This window comes from Chiloscyllium punctatum, chromosome 40 (genome assembly GCF_047496795.1).
Source record: "Chiloscyllium punctatum isolate Juve2018m chromosome 40, sChiPun1.3, whole genome shotgun sequence".
NCBI lineage: Eukaryota > Metazoa > Chordata > Chondrichthyes > Orectolobiformes > Hemiscylliidae > Chiloscyllium > Chiloscyllium punctatum.
The window spans coordinates 62460695-62476270 of record NC_092778.1 but is presented as its reverse complement, the minus strand read 5'-3'; the positions used below and the strand labels follow the sequence as shown (position 1 = coordinate 62476270).

The 15576-nt window shown below is 41.3% G+C and overlaps 1 protein-coding gene across 1 annotated transcript in view; it reads right to left on the bottom strand.

Annotated features, from left to right (window-relative positions):
• The window catches only part of dnah3 (dynein axonemal heavy chain 3), a 193852-nt gene that overhangs the window by 19696 nt on the left and 158580 nt on the right, over positions 1-15576 (bottom strand). Inside the window, exons 47-51 of the mRNA XM_072560097.1 lie at positions 14378-14543; positions 13010-13226; positions 8940-9122; positions 5711-5909; positions 658-2799 (exon numbers count right to left, since the gene is read on the bottom strand). Coding sequence (XP_072416198.1) covers positions 658-2799; positions 5711-5909; positions 8940-9122; positions 13010-13226; positions 14378-14543 — 2907 coding nt within the window. The remainder of the gene's footprint in view (positions 1-657; positions 2800-5710; positions 5910-8939; positions 9123-13009; positions 13227-14377; positions 14544-15576) is intronic.

Below are 15576 nucleotides of genomic sequence, written 5' to 3'. Positions count from 1 at the left end.
GTTGTCACTTATCTCAAGAGGGTTGGAATATAAAAACACCATTGTGCTACTGAGACTTTATAAAGCTCTGGTTAGGCCCCATTTGGAGTACTGTGTCCAGTTTTGGTCCCCACACCTCAGGAAGGACATACTGGTACTAGAATGTGTCCAGCGGAGATTCACATGGATGATCCCTGGAATGGTAGGTCTAACATATGAGGAACGGCTGAGGATCTTGGGATTGTATTCATTGGAGTTTAGAAGATTAACGGGAGACTTAATAGAGACGTACAAGATAATACATGGCTTGGAAAGGGTGGATGCTAGGAAATTGTTTCCATTAGGTGAGGAGACTAGGACCCAATTAAGGGTTACGGGGAGAATGCGGGTAAGTGGAGTTGAAATGCCCATCAGCCATGATTGAATGGCGGAGTGGACTCGATGGGCCGAATGGCCTTACTTCCACTCCTATGTCTTATGGTCTTATATTGCATTAACATAAGATTACAGTTAGCTATTTATATTGTTTGATATTATCTACCACGAGTAATGGGGCATTAAATGTTGGCCTAGCCAGCAGCATCTAAGTCCCACAAACGAATGAAAACAAGTCTATTCCTTAGATCCAATTTAATTGTTTCCCCAAAGGCTGATGGATAAATGATTCAACCAGTTTACCTGCCATGGGATCAGCTCCAGGAGAAAGAATGAAAATCAAAGGTGCACAGCAATGGGAGTCATTGTAACTGCCGCCGAGGTCAAATGTTGGAGGTTCGATGAATGTTTTTCCCATTGTATTTGCAATGAATTGCTGCACTGCCGGAATAATTTTGTCTGGTCGGAAGCATCTGATAACAATCAAATGATCCATTCCTTTTAAGGAACTCCAGTTATCTGGAAGTGTTTCTTCATGAGGTTTGGCAGAATCATAAATCTTTTTCCACTGGTCTACGTTTTCAATCACGTGATCCATTAGATCTTCCAGGTTTGGCAGACCAGAGGTCCGGACAATCTCTGACCAGCTTTTTTCTGATAGCCATTCAGAAGCTGGATTGGGAAATGGATTGTCAAGAGCCACACCTCCCGTTAACAGAAAACGCCACAGCTCTTCGTCAATCTCTCCATTACCTTTCATTATCCCCACATTAAGCAGCAGTGAAAAAAGTAATTTGTCCTTTTCAAACAGAGAACGGCAGACATTGTTATAGATACTAAGGGTGAAATGCTCTGTTATAGCTAAAATTCTTTTACCCACATTTTCACTCTTCTTACTGTTTGCAATTGACTGCATGTACAAGTTAATGAACCAGGTCAGTGAGTACTGATACATTGGTTCAATGTGAGCTAAATCAGAGATGCAAAAGAAAATAATAGATGAATGTACAGCAACAGGCTTGTAACCCATCCGTGTGATGTCTATTTCCCTCTCTGTTGCGGTTGCAATTTGTTGTTTTTCAGATATTTCCTCCGAGAGCAGTTTAGAAGAAGATAGCACTTTAATGGCAGTCTCGTCTTCCAAGATATTTCCTTGCGACGATGACAAGACTTCGAGAATCTTGTCCTCAATCTCCTTGAGTTGCTTTTTATTTTTTGCACTCTCTAATATCAACAGATTCTTCTTTTCTTCTAACTCAGGCTTTTCTTTGGCAGCTACAATGCCCAACAATTGGTCTTCAAGTCCCAGGGGTGTAATCATGAAGTTTAAAAGACAAACCTTTACTGCTACTTCCGGGAGATAATGTGGGTTTCTCAAACGAGTGGTAATATAGAATTTAAAGTCATGTGAATACTCAATTACATTCTCCCCTAACTTCATGACCTCGACCCCCTGCTGTTTATAAGTTTGTTTCAGTAGCACTGGTTCAAGCATGGGATCCAGCTCTTCCCCAATGTTTTCCAATAACAATGGGTGGCCAAATTGGATGGCATTTTCCAAATTCCTAACGTAGTTAGTGTCTGATAATTTTATTACTCCGAGTCTGTTGTTTTTCTCCATATTTTTGACCCACTTATTTGCTTGACCTTGTGGATCAATCATTAAGGGCCATCTTCTTGAGTTTGATATAATTATCCCATTGTCAATAGAAAAAGCATCAACTGGTAGCCCAGCAATTTGCCATGCACGGATTTTCACAAGGTCTCCTAATATGCTACTGAGGGAAAATTCATCCGAACAAGGGATCAATCTCTCCTTGCACAGGATCTGCCACTCACTTTGGCATTCATGACGATAATCCACTGTGAAAGCCCCTAAATAGGCTACAGTGCCCGATGACAGAAGCACGTCACCAGTTAGATCTTTGTGTTTAATTCCTAAAAGTCGGGCAGCTTCAGTCCACCTGTCCTTTTCTCCACCAAGTCCACCAATCAGCTTTTCAGCACGGACAAGTTTTTGTGAGCAGAGCTCTATGTTGTCTTCTAAATCCTTCTTTCTGTTATTCATAATTTCAAAATCATCATTCAATGCCTGCAGCTTGTCCTCCAAAGCCTTCAACTCTCCCCGTTTCACATTCAGCATCTCCATCTGAACAGCAAACTCCTCTTCGGCTATCCTCAGTCGCTCACGTTTCGGGCCAACCACCTTGATGACACGCTCGTACACTTCCATGGCCCTGACCCATTTACACAAGCCCTCACAGGCAGATGACACATTTTTAATGACAGACGGTTGAAAGTCTGGATGATCTATAAACCTCTCTCTGATTCTCTTCATGATAGCAGGTGAAATATTGTCCTTGTCGAATGTCTTCAGGCTTTCCAGGAATTTAAGGTCACCAAGAAGTTTCTTAGATGGGCCCCAGTAATCCTCAATCATTTTACCTGAGTGAGAATGAAGAGAAAGTCAATGAGAACTGTAACTTAAACTTTGAATTTTTTTTTCTCTCTATTGTAATAATTTCAGTTTATCTCAACTGGAGAGATCTGCTAATCATGATCAGTTGGTTTTGGTATATTTTCTCTTGGGCTAAAATGGATAGATTCTTGATCATAGGGTAATCAAAGGTTGCAGAAAAAACTCAGAAAAGTGGACACAAGGAATGTTGGATCAGCCATTATTCTGTTGAATGTGGACCTGGCTCGAGGGGCTGAATGGCCTACACCTGTTCCTATTTTTATGATCTTTTGGTCATATGTGTGTCACTGGAAAGGTCAACGTTTATTAGCCATCCCTAATTGCCCAGAGGGCATGTAAGAGTCAACCAGATTGCTGTCAATCTGGAGTCACGTAAGGCCAGACCAGCTAAGGATGGCAGATTTCCTTCCTGAAAGGACATTAGTGAACCAGACAGGTTTTTAAAATAATTGACAGTGGTCACCTGGTTGCCATTAGTCTAGGTTTTTGTAAAATCCTACATTCAAAATCTTAATTCAAATTTATCAAATAAATATGTCACTATTACCAGTTTGTTAGAAAATAGGCCTTCAGGAGAAATGACTGTAATATCAGTTATGTTGCAGGCTCTTTTTAGGTCAATGTATATTTGCCAGTCCAATCAAACAGTAAAAGATGGAGGAATGGGAAGATGACAATGGAGCTGGAACCCATATTTGCAGCCACCAGATCTAATACTGAGACTGCATATCGAGCAGAGGATAATAGAACCAAAATTGTATGCAGTGAGCAATTAGTTCTTGGCTGTGTGTCCAGTATCAAAGAGTCATACAGCATGGAAACAGACCTTTCGGTCCAACTTGTTCATGCTGAACAAGTTTTCCAAACTAAACTAGTCCCATTTTCCTGTGTTTGGTCCATATCCTTCTAAACATTTCCTATTCATGTACCTATTCAAATGTCTTTTAAATGTTGGAACTGTACCTGCATCTACCATTTCCTCTGGCAGTTCATTCCACATAGAAACCATCCTCTGTGTGAAAAAGTTGCCCTTCAGGTGCCTTTCAAATCTTCCTCTTCTTATCTTAAAAATGCCCCCTAGTTTTGAACTCCCCCAGGGGAAAGACCTTTGCTATTCATCTTGTCTATTCCATTCATGGTTTTATAAACCTCGATAATGCCACCCCTCTAACACCTATGCTCCAGTGAAAAAATACCTCTCCTTATAACTCAAATGCTCCAATCCCAGCAACATCCTGGTAAATCCTTTCTGAGCTCTCTCCAATGTAATAATATCCTTCCTATAGTAGGGCAACCAAAACTGCACACAATACTCCAAAAATGGATTCACCAGCAATGAAAGCAAGCACACGAAATGCCTTCTTAACCACCCTGTCAAATGTAACACAACTTTCATAGTACTGCACCTTTAGGTCTCTCTGTTCTACAACACTACCTGGGGCCCTACCATTATCTGTATAAGTCCTGCCCAGTGTTTGTTTTACCAAAATGCAATAGCTCACATTTATCCAAATTAAACTCCATCTGCTACTCCACAGTCCACTGGACCATTGATCAAAATCGCACTGTAATCTTAGATAACCTTCCTCACTTCCACTATACCATCAAATTAGGTATCATCTGCAAACTTATTAACCATGCCTCCTAAATCCTTATCCAAATCAGTTATATAAATTACAAACAAAAGTGGACACAGCACCGATCTCTTAGGGACACCACTAGCCACAGGCCTCCAGTCCGGAAAACGACCCTCTACTACCCATTCTCTGTTTCCTACCATCAAGCAAATCTTTTATCCAATTGGCAAGCTCTCCCTGAATCCCATGTGATCTAACTTCACTCTGCAGTCTACTCTGCAGTGGTCACACAGTGGACACCAGTGGACATCCAATGGACACTACATAAATCTTTTTATTCCAAATAACAAACTCCTCATAACAAGGAGATCAGCTCTTTCCTCCCAGTTTTAACATCTGGATGCATCACGGCTTGGTATGGCAACTGCTCTGTCCAGGACCATAAGAAACTATAGAGAGTTGTGAACACAGTCCAGTCCATCACACAAACCAACCTTCCATCCATTGGCTCCATCAATACTTGTTGCTATCTCGAAAAGGCAGCCTATACAATCAAAGACCCCGATTATAATCTCTCCAAACTCTTCCAACAGGCAGAAAATACAAAAGAATTAAGTACACATTCAAGAACATCTTTTTCCCTGACTTCTGAATGGACTTCTCAAATATTAAATTTAATGTTGATCCTGCTCCTTGTGCACGTTCCCTGCATCCATAATGTTATATTCCTCGCTCTGTTCTATTACCCTGATGCACTTTGTATGGTACAATCTGCCTGTACTGCACGCAAAATAAAACTTTTCACTGTACCGAGGTACATATGACAATAATAAATCAAATCAAAGAAGATCGATTTCAATGGATGAGGCAACTGCCTTGTGGTATTATCGCTGGACTATTAATCCACAGATTAATCCAGGTAATGTTCTGAGGACTTGAGTTCAAATCCACAGCAGATAGTGGAATTTGAATTCAATAGAAATCTGGAATTAAGAGTCTAATGATCACCACGGAACCAATCTCAATCGTCAGTATAAATCCATCTTTAATGTCCCTTAGGGAAGGAAACTGCCATCCTTATTTACACATGACTCCCGACCTTAACTGCCCTCTAGGATGGTCAATAAATGTTGGCTGAGCCAGCAACACCCTCATCCTGTGAATGAATATTAAAACATAGTCTGTAATCAGATCTTCCAGCATGGCCATTCCTTTGGCTTCCCTGACTGCAATTACATTAATATTAATTGTCAACAGTTATGCTGAGAGGATTAATGTTTTGGTGAAGTAAATCACATACCTGATCCAGTTGGATCTGGTTTTCGTTCTGGTTTGATCCCTTTTATCACACAGATACTTTCCATCACCAACTTTATGGGGCCCGGTGGATTTTGCATTGTCTTCACAACCGTGATATCAGCAGGCTTCAAGGTATCCAGGGCAGACACAGCTGCTTCAAGTGCGGGCATGGCTTCCGCAAGGTCTCCTTCACATTCATCCTGGGAAATCATTCCAAAGAACGAAAGTGAAACATTACAGAATCAATTTTCGATGTCATGTAAAATATCTCAGGTTGCATAAAATGGGTAGGCACCCATTTTCATCAGCTGCTCATTTCTGAGAACACAATTTCAGTTCCCAAGTTCCTCCATACACTTCAATAACACGTCAATCCTTTTAAATGAGTCCACAAAATGCTTAATAACATCCATCAAGCAAAGTAAAATTAGCAAAGATTCCCTTGTAAAAATATAATTTCCCAACTAATTTTGAGAACTCATTAATTTTCTTAGTGAAATATCCAGCAATTTATCTTCAAATGTCATTGGCACATTTTGACAATCCTATATTATATAATGGTAGGAGACATTAATTTAAGCAGCAGAGTCAGAAACCAGGTCCTGTTATAGATCCAAGCAGTGGAGTAGGTCACTTCAGATGGAACCCATCTGCTCCATCCATTCCTCCATACTGATATGTTTTTCCTGTTTTGTTTTTCTTTTGTGTGTATTTTTATGTCTTCTGTCTTTTTACTCTTCTGCTAGCGGCCCAGACTGGGGATGCCAGAGAGTGGGACCAAGTGGAGCAAGGATGGCCAGAGTGGGGCAGCCATGGGCCTGGAGTGGGGATGGTCAGGGGCCTGGAGTGGGGACGGTCAGGGGCCTGGAGTGGGAGTAGTCAGGCCTGGAGTGGGGATGGTCAGGGGCCTGAAGTGGGGGCGGTCAGAGACCTGGAGTGGGGGTTGTCAGGCCTGGAGTGGGGACGGTGAGGGGCCTGAAGTGGGGGCGGTCAGAGACCTGGAGTGGGGGTTGTCAGGCCTGGAGTGGGGACGGTGAGGGGCCTGAAGTGGGGGCGGTCAGAGACCTGGAGTGGGGGTAGTCAGGCCTGGAGTGGGGATGGTGAGGGGCCTGGAGTGGGGACGGTCAGGGGCCTGGAGTGGAGACAGCCAGGGGCCTGGAGTAGGGGCAGCCAGAGGCCTGGAGTGCGGGTAGTCAGGGGCCTGGAGTGCGGGTAGTCAGGAGCCTGGAGTGGAGACAGCCAGGGCCCTGCAGCGGGGATAGTCAGCGGCTCAGAGTAGGGGCAGCAGGCGTCAGAGTAAATTGGAGATAATTAGCCACCTGGAGTAGTAGTGGGGATGTCCAGCAGCATGAAGCTGAGCAAGGACGGTAGCTAGTGGGCCCACAGCAAAGATGGCTACTGGTTGGGAATCAATGAAGCCTGGTCAGACCATATGGAAGCCCTTATAGAAAGACTGTAATGTCTATCTTTTTTAGCTTATTTCGTATTTCCCTTACTTATACCGTGTTTACGTGTAATGTAATGTAATGCTTTTTCTTTATTTTTCTCTATTTTTGCCCCCAAGATTTACAGCTCAGTACTTAGTGCCTAAGATAATGTGTGTGTTGGTGACACTGTACACTTTTCACTGTACTCCTGTTCTTTTGTAAGTTGAGTACATGTGACAATAAACCTAATTCTAATTCTATGTTAATATTTTACGACATTTGCAATTATAATAGCAACACTGGTATTACACATTTAAAAAATTACACTTAACCAGACTGATTCCTGGATAGCAAGACTATATTCACTGGGGTTTAGAGAATGAGGGGGAGTCTGTATATAAAGTTGGAACAAAAAGTTACTTTGTACCTTGGATAGCACTGTGTGGGGTGACATTATAAACTCCGTACTTGAGTGCGTTACTATAAACCTAATTCTAATCTCATAGAAACTTACAAAATTCTAACAGAACTAGACAGGATAAACACTGGAAGAATGTTTCTGATGATCAGCGAGTCCAGAACCATGGGTCATAGTATAAAGATTCGACCATTTAGGCCATAAAAAGTAGTTAAGGCCAAAACATTGCAAGTTTTTAAGAAGGAATTATGGAGTCATAGAGTCATAGAGATGCACAACATGGAAACATTCCCTTCGGTCCAACTCATCCATGCCGACCACATATCCTAATTTAATCTAAAAATTACACAACACCAGGTTACAGTTCAACAGGTTTAATTGGAAGCACACCAGCTTTCAGAACGACGCTCTTTCATCAGGTGATAGTGTGGAGCGTCACTCCACAAGCTAGTGTGCTTCCAATTAAACCTGTTGGACTATAACCTGGTGTTGTGTGATTTTTAACTTTGTACACCCCAGTCCAACACCGGCATCTCCAAATCATAATTTAATCTAATACCACTTGCCAGCACTTGGCCCATATCCCTCCAAACTCTTCCTATTCATATACCCATCCAGATGTCTTATAAATGCTGTAACTGTACCAGCCTCTACCACATCCTCTGGCAGCTCATTCCATACACGTACCACCCTCTACGTGAAAAAGATGCCCCTTAGGTCCCTTTCAAACTTTCCCCTCTCACCCTAAACCTGCGCCCTCTAGTTTTGGACCCCCCCATCCTTGGGAAAAGACCTTGTCTACTTACCCTATCCATGCCCCTCATGATTTTATAAACCTCTATGAGGTCACCCTTCAACCTCCACCCACCACATGGAAAACAGCCCCAGCCTGTTCAGCCTCTCCCTATAGCTCAAATCCTCCAACCCTGGCAACATCCTTGTCAATCTTTTCTGAACCCTTTCAAGTTTCTCAACATCCTTCCAATAGGAGGAAGACCAGAATTGCACGCAATATTCTAAAAGTGGCCTAACCAATGTCCTGTATGGCCACAACATGACCTCCCAACTCCTTTACTCAACACTCTGACCAATAAAGGAAAGCATACAAAGCGTCTTCGTCACTATCCTATCTACCTGAGACTCCACATGGGCACAGTTCGTAGAACTAAAGAGATCACAGAATATGGGGAGAAAGCAGGAACAGGGAACTAAGTTGAATGATCAGCCATGATCAGATTGAATGGTGGAGCATGCTCAATTGGCTGAATGACCTACTCCTGCTCCTATTTTCCCATGTAACAATTCAGAAGGTAACTTGGAAAATCCCTGTTAAAATTGTGTGGCAGAATTTTGCAACAATTACAGGAAGACTCAGCGTGTTGTACCTTAATTTCTTGTGCAGCCGCTGCTGCTTCATTGGCCACAGCTTCATCTGCTGCTACCAACTCTCTTGCGGCATCAACCTCAACAGTTTCCTCCTCGATTTTTATCATCATCTTGTCAGTTTCAGCAGAAGTCTTAATCAACTCTGGCTGCAGGTCTGTTAGCTCCTTTTGCATTACAGACACCTAACAGTAGGGCACAATTCTGTGTCTATTACTGATGTATAATACAAGGCAACAACTGAAAATAACTGTGTACAATGTACAAATGGTCATATACAACTGATCTTTTCTACTGAAACAGTAGAAGGCTAAATATGATGTGGAAAGAATTTACAAGTCTGTTTACAAAATAAAGCAGATCCAAGGTTTCTTTAATTGAATTAACACTGATGGCACACTCATGGAACTTACTTCCAGCCTGTTACAGAAATTCCCAATTTTTATTTTTATTGATTAAGGAGTGAACCTAGTAACCCGAACTTTCACAAAAACAGAGAGCCTCTGTCATTGCAAAAATGGTTCTGAAACTGGAATTCAAAAGTCCCATCCTCAAACACTATTTTCATGGTGAAGGAAAGAAGGAAATGGGGACGATTCCAAAATGCATATTCCACGGTTCAGAGAGGCATCTGCCCTCGGGTCAGATTTGCATCAACAAGGAGTGAGAAATGTGGTGAATGCAGATTTAACCTGGTTAGACCAGGGCACCCCAGTGGATGTGGTCTATCTAGACTTCCAAAAGGTCTTTGATAAGGTGCCACACAGGAGGCTGCTGAGCAAGGTGAGGGCCCATGGTGTTCGAGGTGAGCCACTGGCATGGATTGAGGATTGGCTGTCTGACAGAAGGCAGAGAGCTGGGATAAGAGGTTCTTTTTCGGAATGGCAGCCAGTGACAAGCGGTGTCCCACAGGGTTCAGTGTTGGGGCCGCAGCTGTTCGCATTATATATTAATGATCTGGATGAAGGGACTGGGGGCATTCTAGCGAAGTTTGCCGAAGATACAAAATTAGGTGGACAGACAGGTAGTACTGAGGAAGTGGGGAGGCTGCAGAAGGATCTAGACAGTTTGGGAGAGTGGTCCAGGAAATGGCTGATGGAATTCAATATGAGCAAATGCGAGGTCTTGCACTTTGGAAAAAAGAATACAAGCATGGACTACTTTCTAAACGGTGAGAAAATTCATAAAGCCAAAGTACAAAGGGATCTGGGAGTGCTAGTCGAGGATTCTCTAAAGGTCAACATGCAGGTTGAGTCTGTGATTAAGAAAGCGAATGCAATGTTGTCATTTATCTCAAGAGGGTCAGAATATAAAAGCACCGATGTGCTACTGAGACTTAATAAAGCTCTGGTTAGGCCCCATTTGGAGTACTGTGTCCAGTTTTGGTCCCCACACCTCAGGGAGGACATACTGGCACTGGAGCGTGTTCAGCGGAGATTCACACGGATGATCCCTGGAATGGTAGGTCTAACATACGAGGAACGGCTGAGGATCCTGGGATTGTATTCATTGGAGTTTAGAAGATTAAGGGGAGATCTAATAGAAACTTACAAGATAATACATGGCTTAAAAAGGATGGACGCTAGGAAATTGTTTTCGTTAGGTGAGGAGACTAGGACCCATGGACACAGCCTTAGAATTAGAGGGGGTAAATTCAGAACAGAAATGCGGAGACATTTCTTCAGCCAGAGAGTGATGGGACTGTGGAATTCATTGCCGCAGAGTGCAGTGGAGGCCGGGACGCTAAATGTCTTCAAGGCAGAGATTGATAAATTCTTGATGTCACAAGGAATTAAGGGCTACGGGGAGAATGCGGGTAAGTGGAGTTGAAATGCCCATCAGCTATGATTGAATGGCAGAGTGGACTCGATGGGCTGAATGAACAGGTTTAAACTTTGCAGGATTGCTAGGATAGATAAAGAGGGGTAACGACCATTTTTGGATATGATTTCTTTATTCATTCAATGGATGAGGCATCACTGGCAAGGCAGCATTTATTACCCATCCTTAATTGCAGTAAAGAGTCAACCCCATCGCTGTGAATCTGGAGTCACATGTAGACCAGACCAGGTATGGATAGCAGTTCCCATCCCTAAAGGACAATAGAGAGCCAGATGGGTTTTTTTTTTCTGACAATCACCAATGGATTCATGGTCATTGTTAGTCTCTTAATTCCAGATTTTTTAAAAATTCAAATTCCGCCATCTGCCATGACGGGATTCAAACTTGGGTTCCCGGAACATTATCTGGATCTCTGGATTATCAGTCTAGTTCTGAGGAAGGGTCACCAGTTCTGAAATGTTATCTCTGATTTCCCTTCACAGATGCTGCCAGACCTGGTTGAGCTTTTCCATAAACTTCTGTTTTTGTCAGCGACTATACCACTGAGCCATCGCTTCCCCAAATGGTACACCTTCAGGTGCCCTTCAACAGAAGTAAAATGCCCTAAGTGTTTTTTTTAAAAGGAGACATGAACGTGTGTAAAAAGTGCATAAACCAATTGGAAAAAGAAATGTAAACAAAACAGTCAAAAGGATAATTTTATATCACTGGATAGTTGACACATTAACAATGGCAAGCTCATTAAACTTGGTCATTATCTTGCCAGTAGATTGTGTTGAGTGGTGTTAGGATCCTATGTTGCTCATAGTACTCCATTTGGAAAATTGGTAAGTCACCACTGGCCAAAAAGCCCAATAAAAACAGCCTCTGTGCCACATTAAACCCAACTCAGAAGGACAAATTCAAAGCAAATGTTTTAAAAATATATATTCATCAGTGGGATGTGGGCGTTGCTGGCTGGGCCAGCATTTATTGCCAGTCCCGAGTTGCTCTTGAGAAGGTGGTGGTGAGCTCTCTTCTTGAACCACTGCAGTCCACCTGCCATGATGCCATAGGGAGGCAATTTCAGGATTTTGACCTAGTGAAGGGTCGTCGATGTTTGCAAATCAGCAATGAGGAGTGGCTTGGAGGGAAACTTAAAGGTGGTGGTGCTCCAATACATGCACTGCTTCAAACATCAAAAGTATTGCCATTGGATTAAATAGGTCAGCAAGGCACCAGAGGTATATGCTATTTGATGCTACAAGCTCCTTTGTTATTAACCCATTTTCACATTATCACAAGGAAATCCCATGTGTACCAAAAGAATTATAATAAAGACATTTCTCCTCCCCCTCTGCATTTGTAATGTTCTTCATAATTGCCTGTATTATAAAGTTGAAGGCGTGTACTGTACCTTCAAGAGACAGTGAATGCTGTTCTGAACTGAGAGATTACAAGCACCTGTGTATATGTCTAGATGGCAGCCTCAGAGTGTATTGGAAAATTGAAAATACGTAACATTTGGTTGTGAAATGGATACCTGAGTTTTGTTTGCTGTTTTGACAACAATTCGGATGTAGCCAATCAGTTTAAATTATACCACAGGATACTAAAAACTAATTAAATTTGAATTTATTGTTTTGCCAACATCAAACCAAGAGGTGATCTGATGTCAGAGATATAAAAATGTGGACATTTTGAAAATTGGAGAGAGAGCAACTGCCATCGAGATAGATCTAAAAAATTAGGAAACACTCTCTATCAAAGGTACCTTTTCACATGAAACATACTCACAGTTAAAAAGCAAGAAGACAACCCAGGGAATTCAGCAGACAGAAGAGTGAAGTTATAGAAGACAACAGCGGTTGTGTGGTTTTGAAATTAAGTTGATGTAATTTTAGTAAGTGTTTTATTGGAATTGTATATTGTTATAGAGTTGGAGGCAGATAATAATCAGTTAAGAGAAAGGGGGTCTTAGAGTTATGAATGGCTGTTGTTTAACATTCACTTTAAGAGTTAAAAATAAATTGGTATTATTTTCTTTAAATAGTGGAATTTGGGAGTTCTCTGTCACTCATATTTTAACATATTACGAGGGGAGGTGAGCTTTTCTAGTTGTTTGGTTTAATTAACAGAGAGATTCACCACCATGTTGTAACACCTGTCCATAGAAAGTAAATCTCAGGCCATTTCAGACAATATAAATAAAACAATCAATGATAAAGACTAAGTCAGTCAGCAAACTCACTTGTGAAGATGCAAACTCTAGTTTCTCTAAACCAACAAGATAACGGTTTCTCATCAGATCAACTTCGTGCCTCTTTTTATTAAGCAGAACCTTAAAGGTCAGGATTAACTCCAAGTAGGAAGTAGGTGTCACATAGTTATATCTTCGCAACGTTGAGAAATATTTAGTTGAAAGAGTTCTTGCACTCTCTTGGAAATACTTACACAGTCCAACAACTCTGTAAAAAACAAGGGGATCAGCAAAGTTAATGTTCACAGTGGTATTTCTGTCTACTTCACATCACATGTATTTACAAGTATTTTAACACAAATGTTAAAAAGCCACGATAGTACCACACAGTTAGTTAATCAGTGTTCACAAACTGTAAAACATTTCTTAATTAGTTTTTGCATTTCTTTTTGAGAAAATGGCACACTTATAAGAATTATAATGATCAGGTTATAAAAAAATAAATATAAGTAAGATCCTCAGGCATCAGTTTAGTCTGAAAACTATGGGCTGGACTATGATTAAATTAACAGATGGACAGTGTTGTCAATTATCACCACTACTTTCTCCAGGGCAATTAGGGATGGGGAATGGGGCTAGCTCAGCCACTGATACACACATTCCACGAGTAAAATAATAAATGAATAAAATCTCAAAAATGTAATGTAGAACATCACCTGGAACACTGAAGGTAGGAAAGTGAATTTCTTTATATCAAAAATAATTGTAATGTGTGTGGGGAAATTCTAATAGCTGTAAAACTAATAACTGCAGGATGATTACATGGCACCTTCACTGCAGTTTTCCCTCTAAAAATGTTCACAAAGTTGTTTAAATTTAAAAGCTAGATATACAATCTCTTTCAGGAGCAGAACTTCAAAAGCCAACATGCTTTATATTTATATTGTCCTTTACAGTGTGACCATAGCACACTCTCTCTGTGTTGTCCTGTCAGCTTCATTTAACAAAACACTGTGGATTATGTCACAGTTGACCATATTCTGAAGGTAAAGTCACCACAGTCCCAGAAGACTATAGTGCTACTCTCTCATTAGGGAGAGCGACAACTAGCAGTAGTTTAACCTGAGAGTCAGGCAAGGAGAGAGTTTGAGAAGGAAAGTCCTGCATGGTAACCTCAGCAGTCCAGCCGACTGAGCTAAGTGACCACATACTAGCATTTCATTGACATAATACTTTCATGTTTGCTCCCCACCACTGCTCAATGTTCAATACACAGTGCACCATGTTAGGGCAGGTTGTCGTGTAGCATTCACTACTATTTGGGTAAAGGCTAAATGGACAGACATCTCAAAATGTTGTTTCTAATCTTGTGCAGAAATGAGCTACTGCTTTGAAATTAAATGTCACCTGCAGACTTACTCTTTCCTGACTTCATATTCCAATTCTACATCTTCCAAAAATTTGTGTGCCACCATTTCTAAAGCGTCACTTGGCCAAACCTTGAACCAATCAATGGTGCAGCAATTTATAAGTGACGGGAACATTCGCAGACGATTCCGAAAGGCATCTCCAATTGGACTCAAGACTGTAAAACAAAATTTCCCATTAGACACTGCAGGAAAAGCAGGATCAAAACAATTCTGATGTAAAAATAACTCATTTCAAACCAGAATACCACTTTTCCTACATTGTTAAATCCTTAGCTAAAAGCCAGGGGATTTATTCTGAGGGGAAAAGCATCAGTTTTCAAGTTGCAGAGTTTCTGGTTTTAGAACATAGAACGTTACAGTGCAGTACAGGCCCTTCGGCCCTTGATGTTGTACCGACCTGTGCAACCAATCTGAAGCCTATCTCTCTGCAACCATAATACTGTCCTTGACTAAAAATGTCATACCACCTCCCCCCTGTTAACCCTGACAGGATTCAACATCAGCCCGTGGCCCCCCACCCCTACTTTTACCATTTTCTCTGTTCTTACTGAAACATCTAAATCCTGGAACCTGCAATAACCATTGCTGTCCCTGCTCTACCCATGTCTCTGAAATGGCCACAACATCAAAATCCCAGGTACCAAACCATGCTGCAAGTTTACCCACCTTATTCCAGATGCTCTTGGCATCCTAATGTTTTCTGTTACATTGATCAAATAATTTAGACATCCAATATGGGTATATAATCTTCTTTATGTAATCAATTTATTCCACCATTGTTGCTTGGCTAAATTAGGCAATGCTATTAAAATTTCACAGTACATTTTCATTTTGTGATACGACTTTGCTACTGATGCCTAGGTTAATAGAAAATTGTCTATCTTCAGAACAAGAAGAATAAAATCATCTGGTGCCAATCATGCAGCAGAAAAGCCCTTGCCAAATTACTCTAGATTGCTCAGAAATAGATTCAAATTGGGTCCACTCTTGTGACACGAACAGTTTTAATTCCGATCTAACTCGGTCGATTTGTACCACATGATCTATCATTATTGAATTAACATTGAGTGCAGACCAAACTGAGGGAGATATGGGAGAATGTGTAGAAATAAAGACTTACATTGTAGTGCATCTTCCATGACCGAAAGATGTACCAAAATGCTTTATAACCCCCAAAGTATCAAGAAG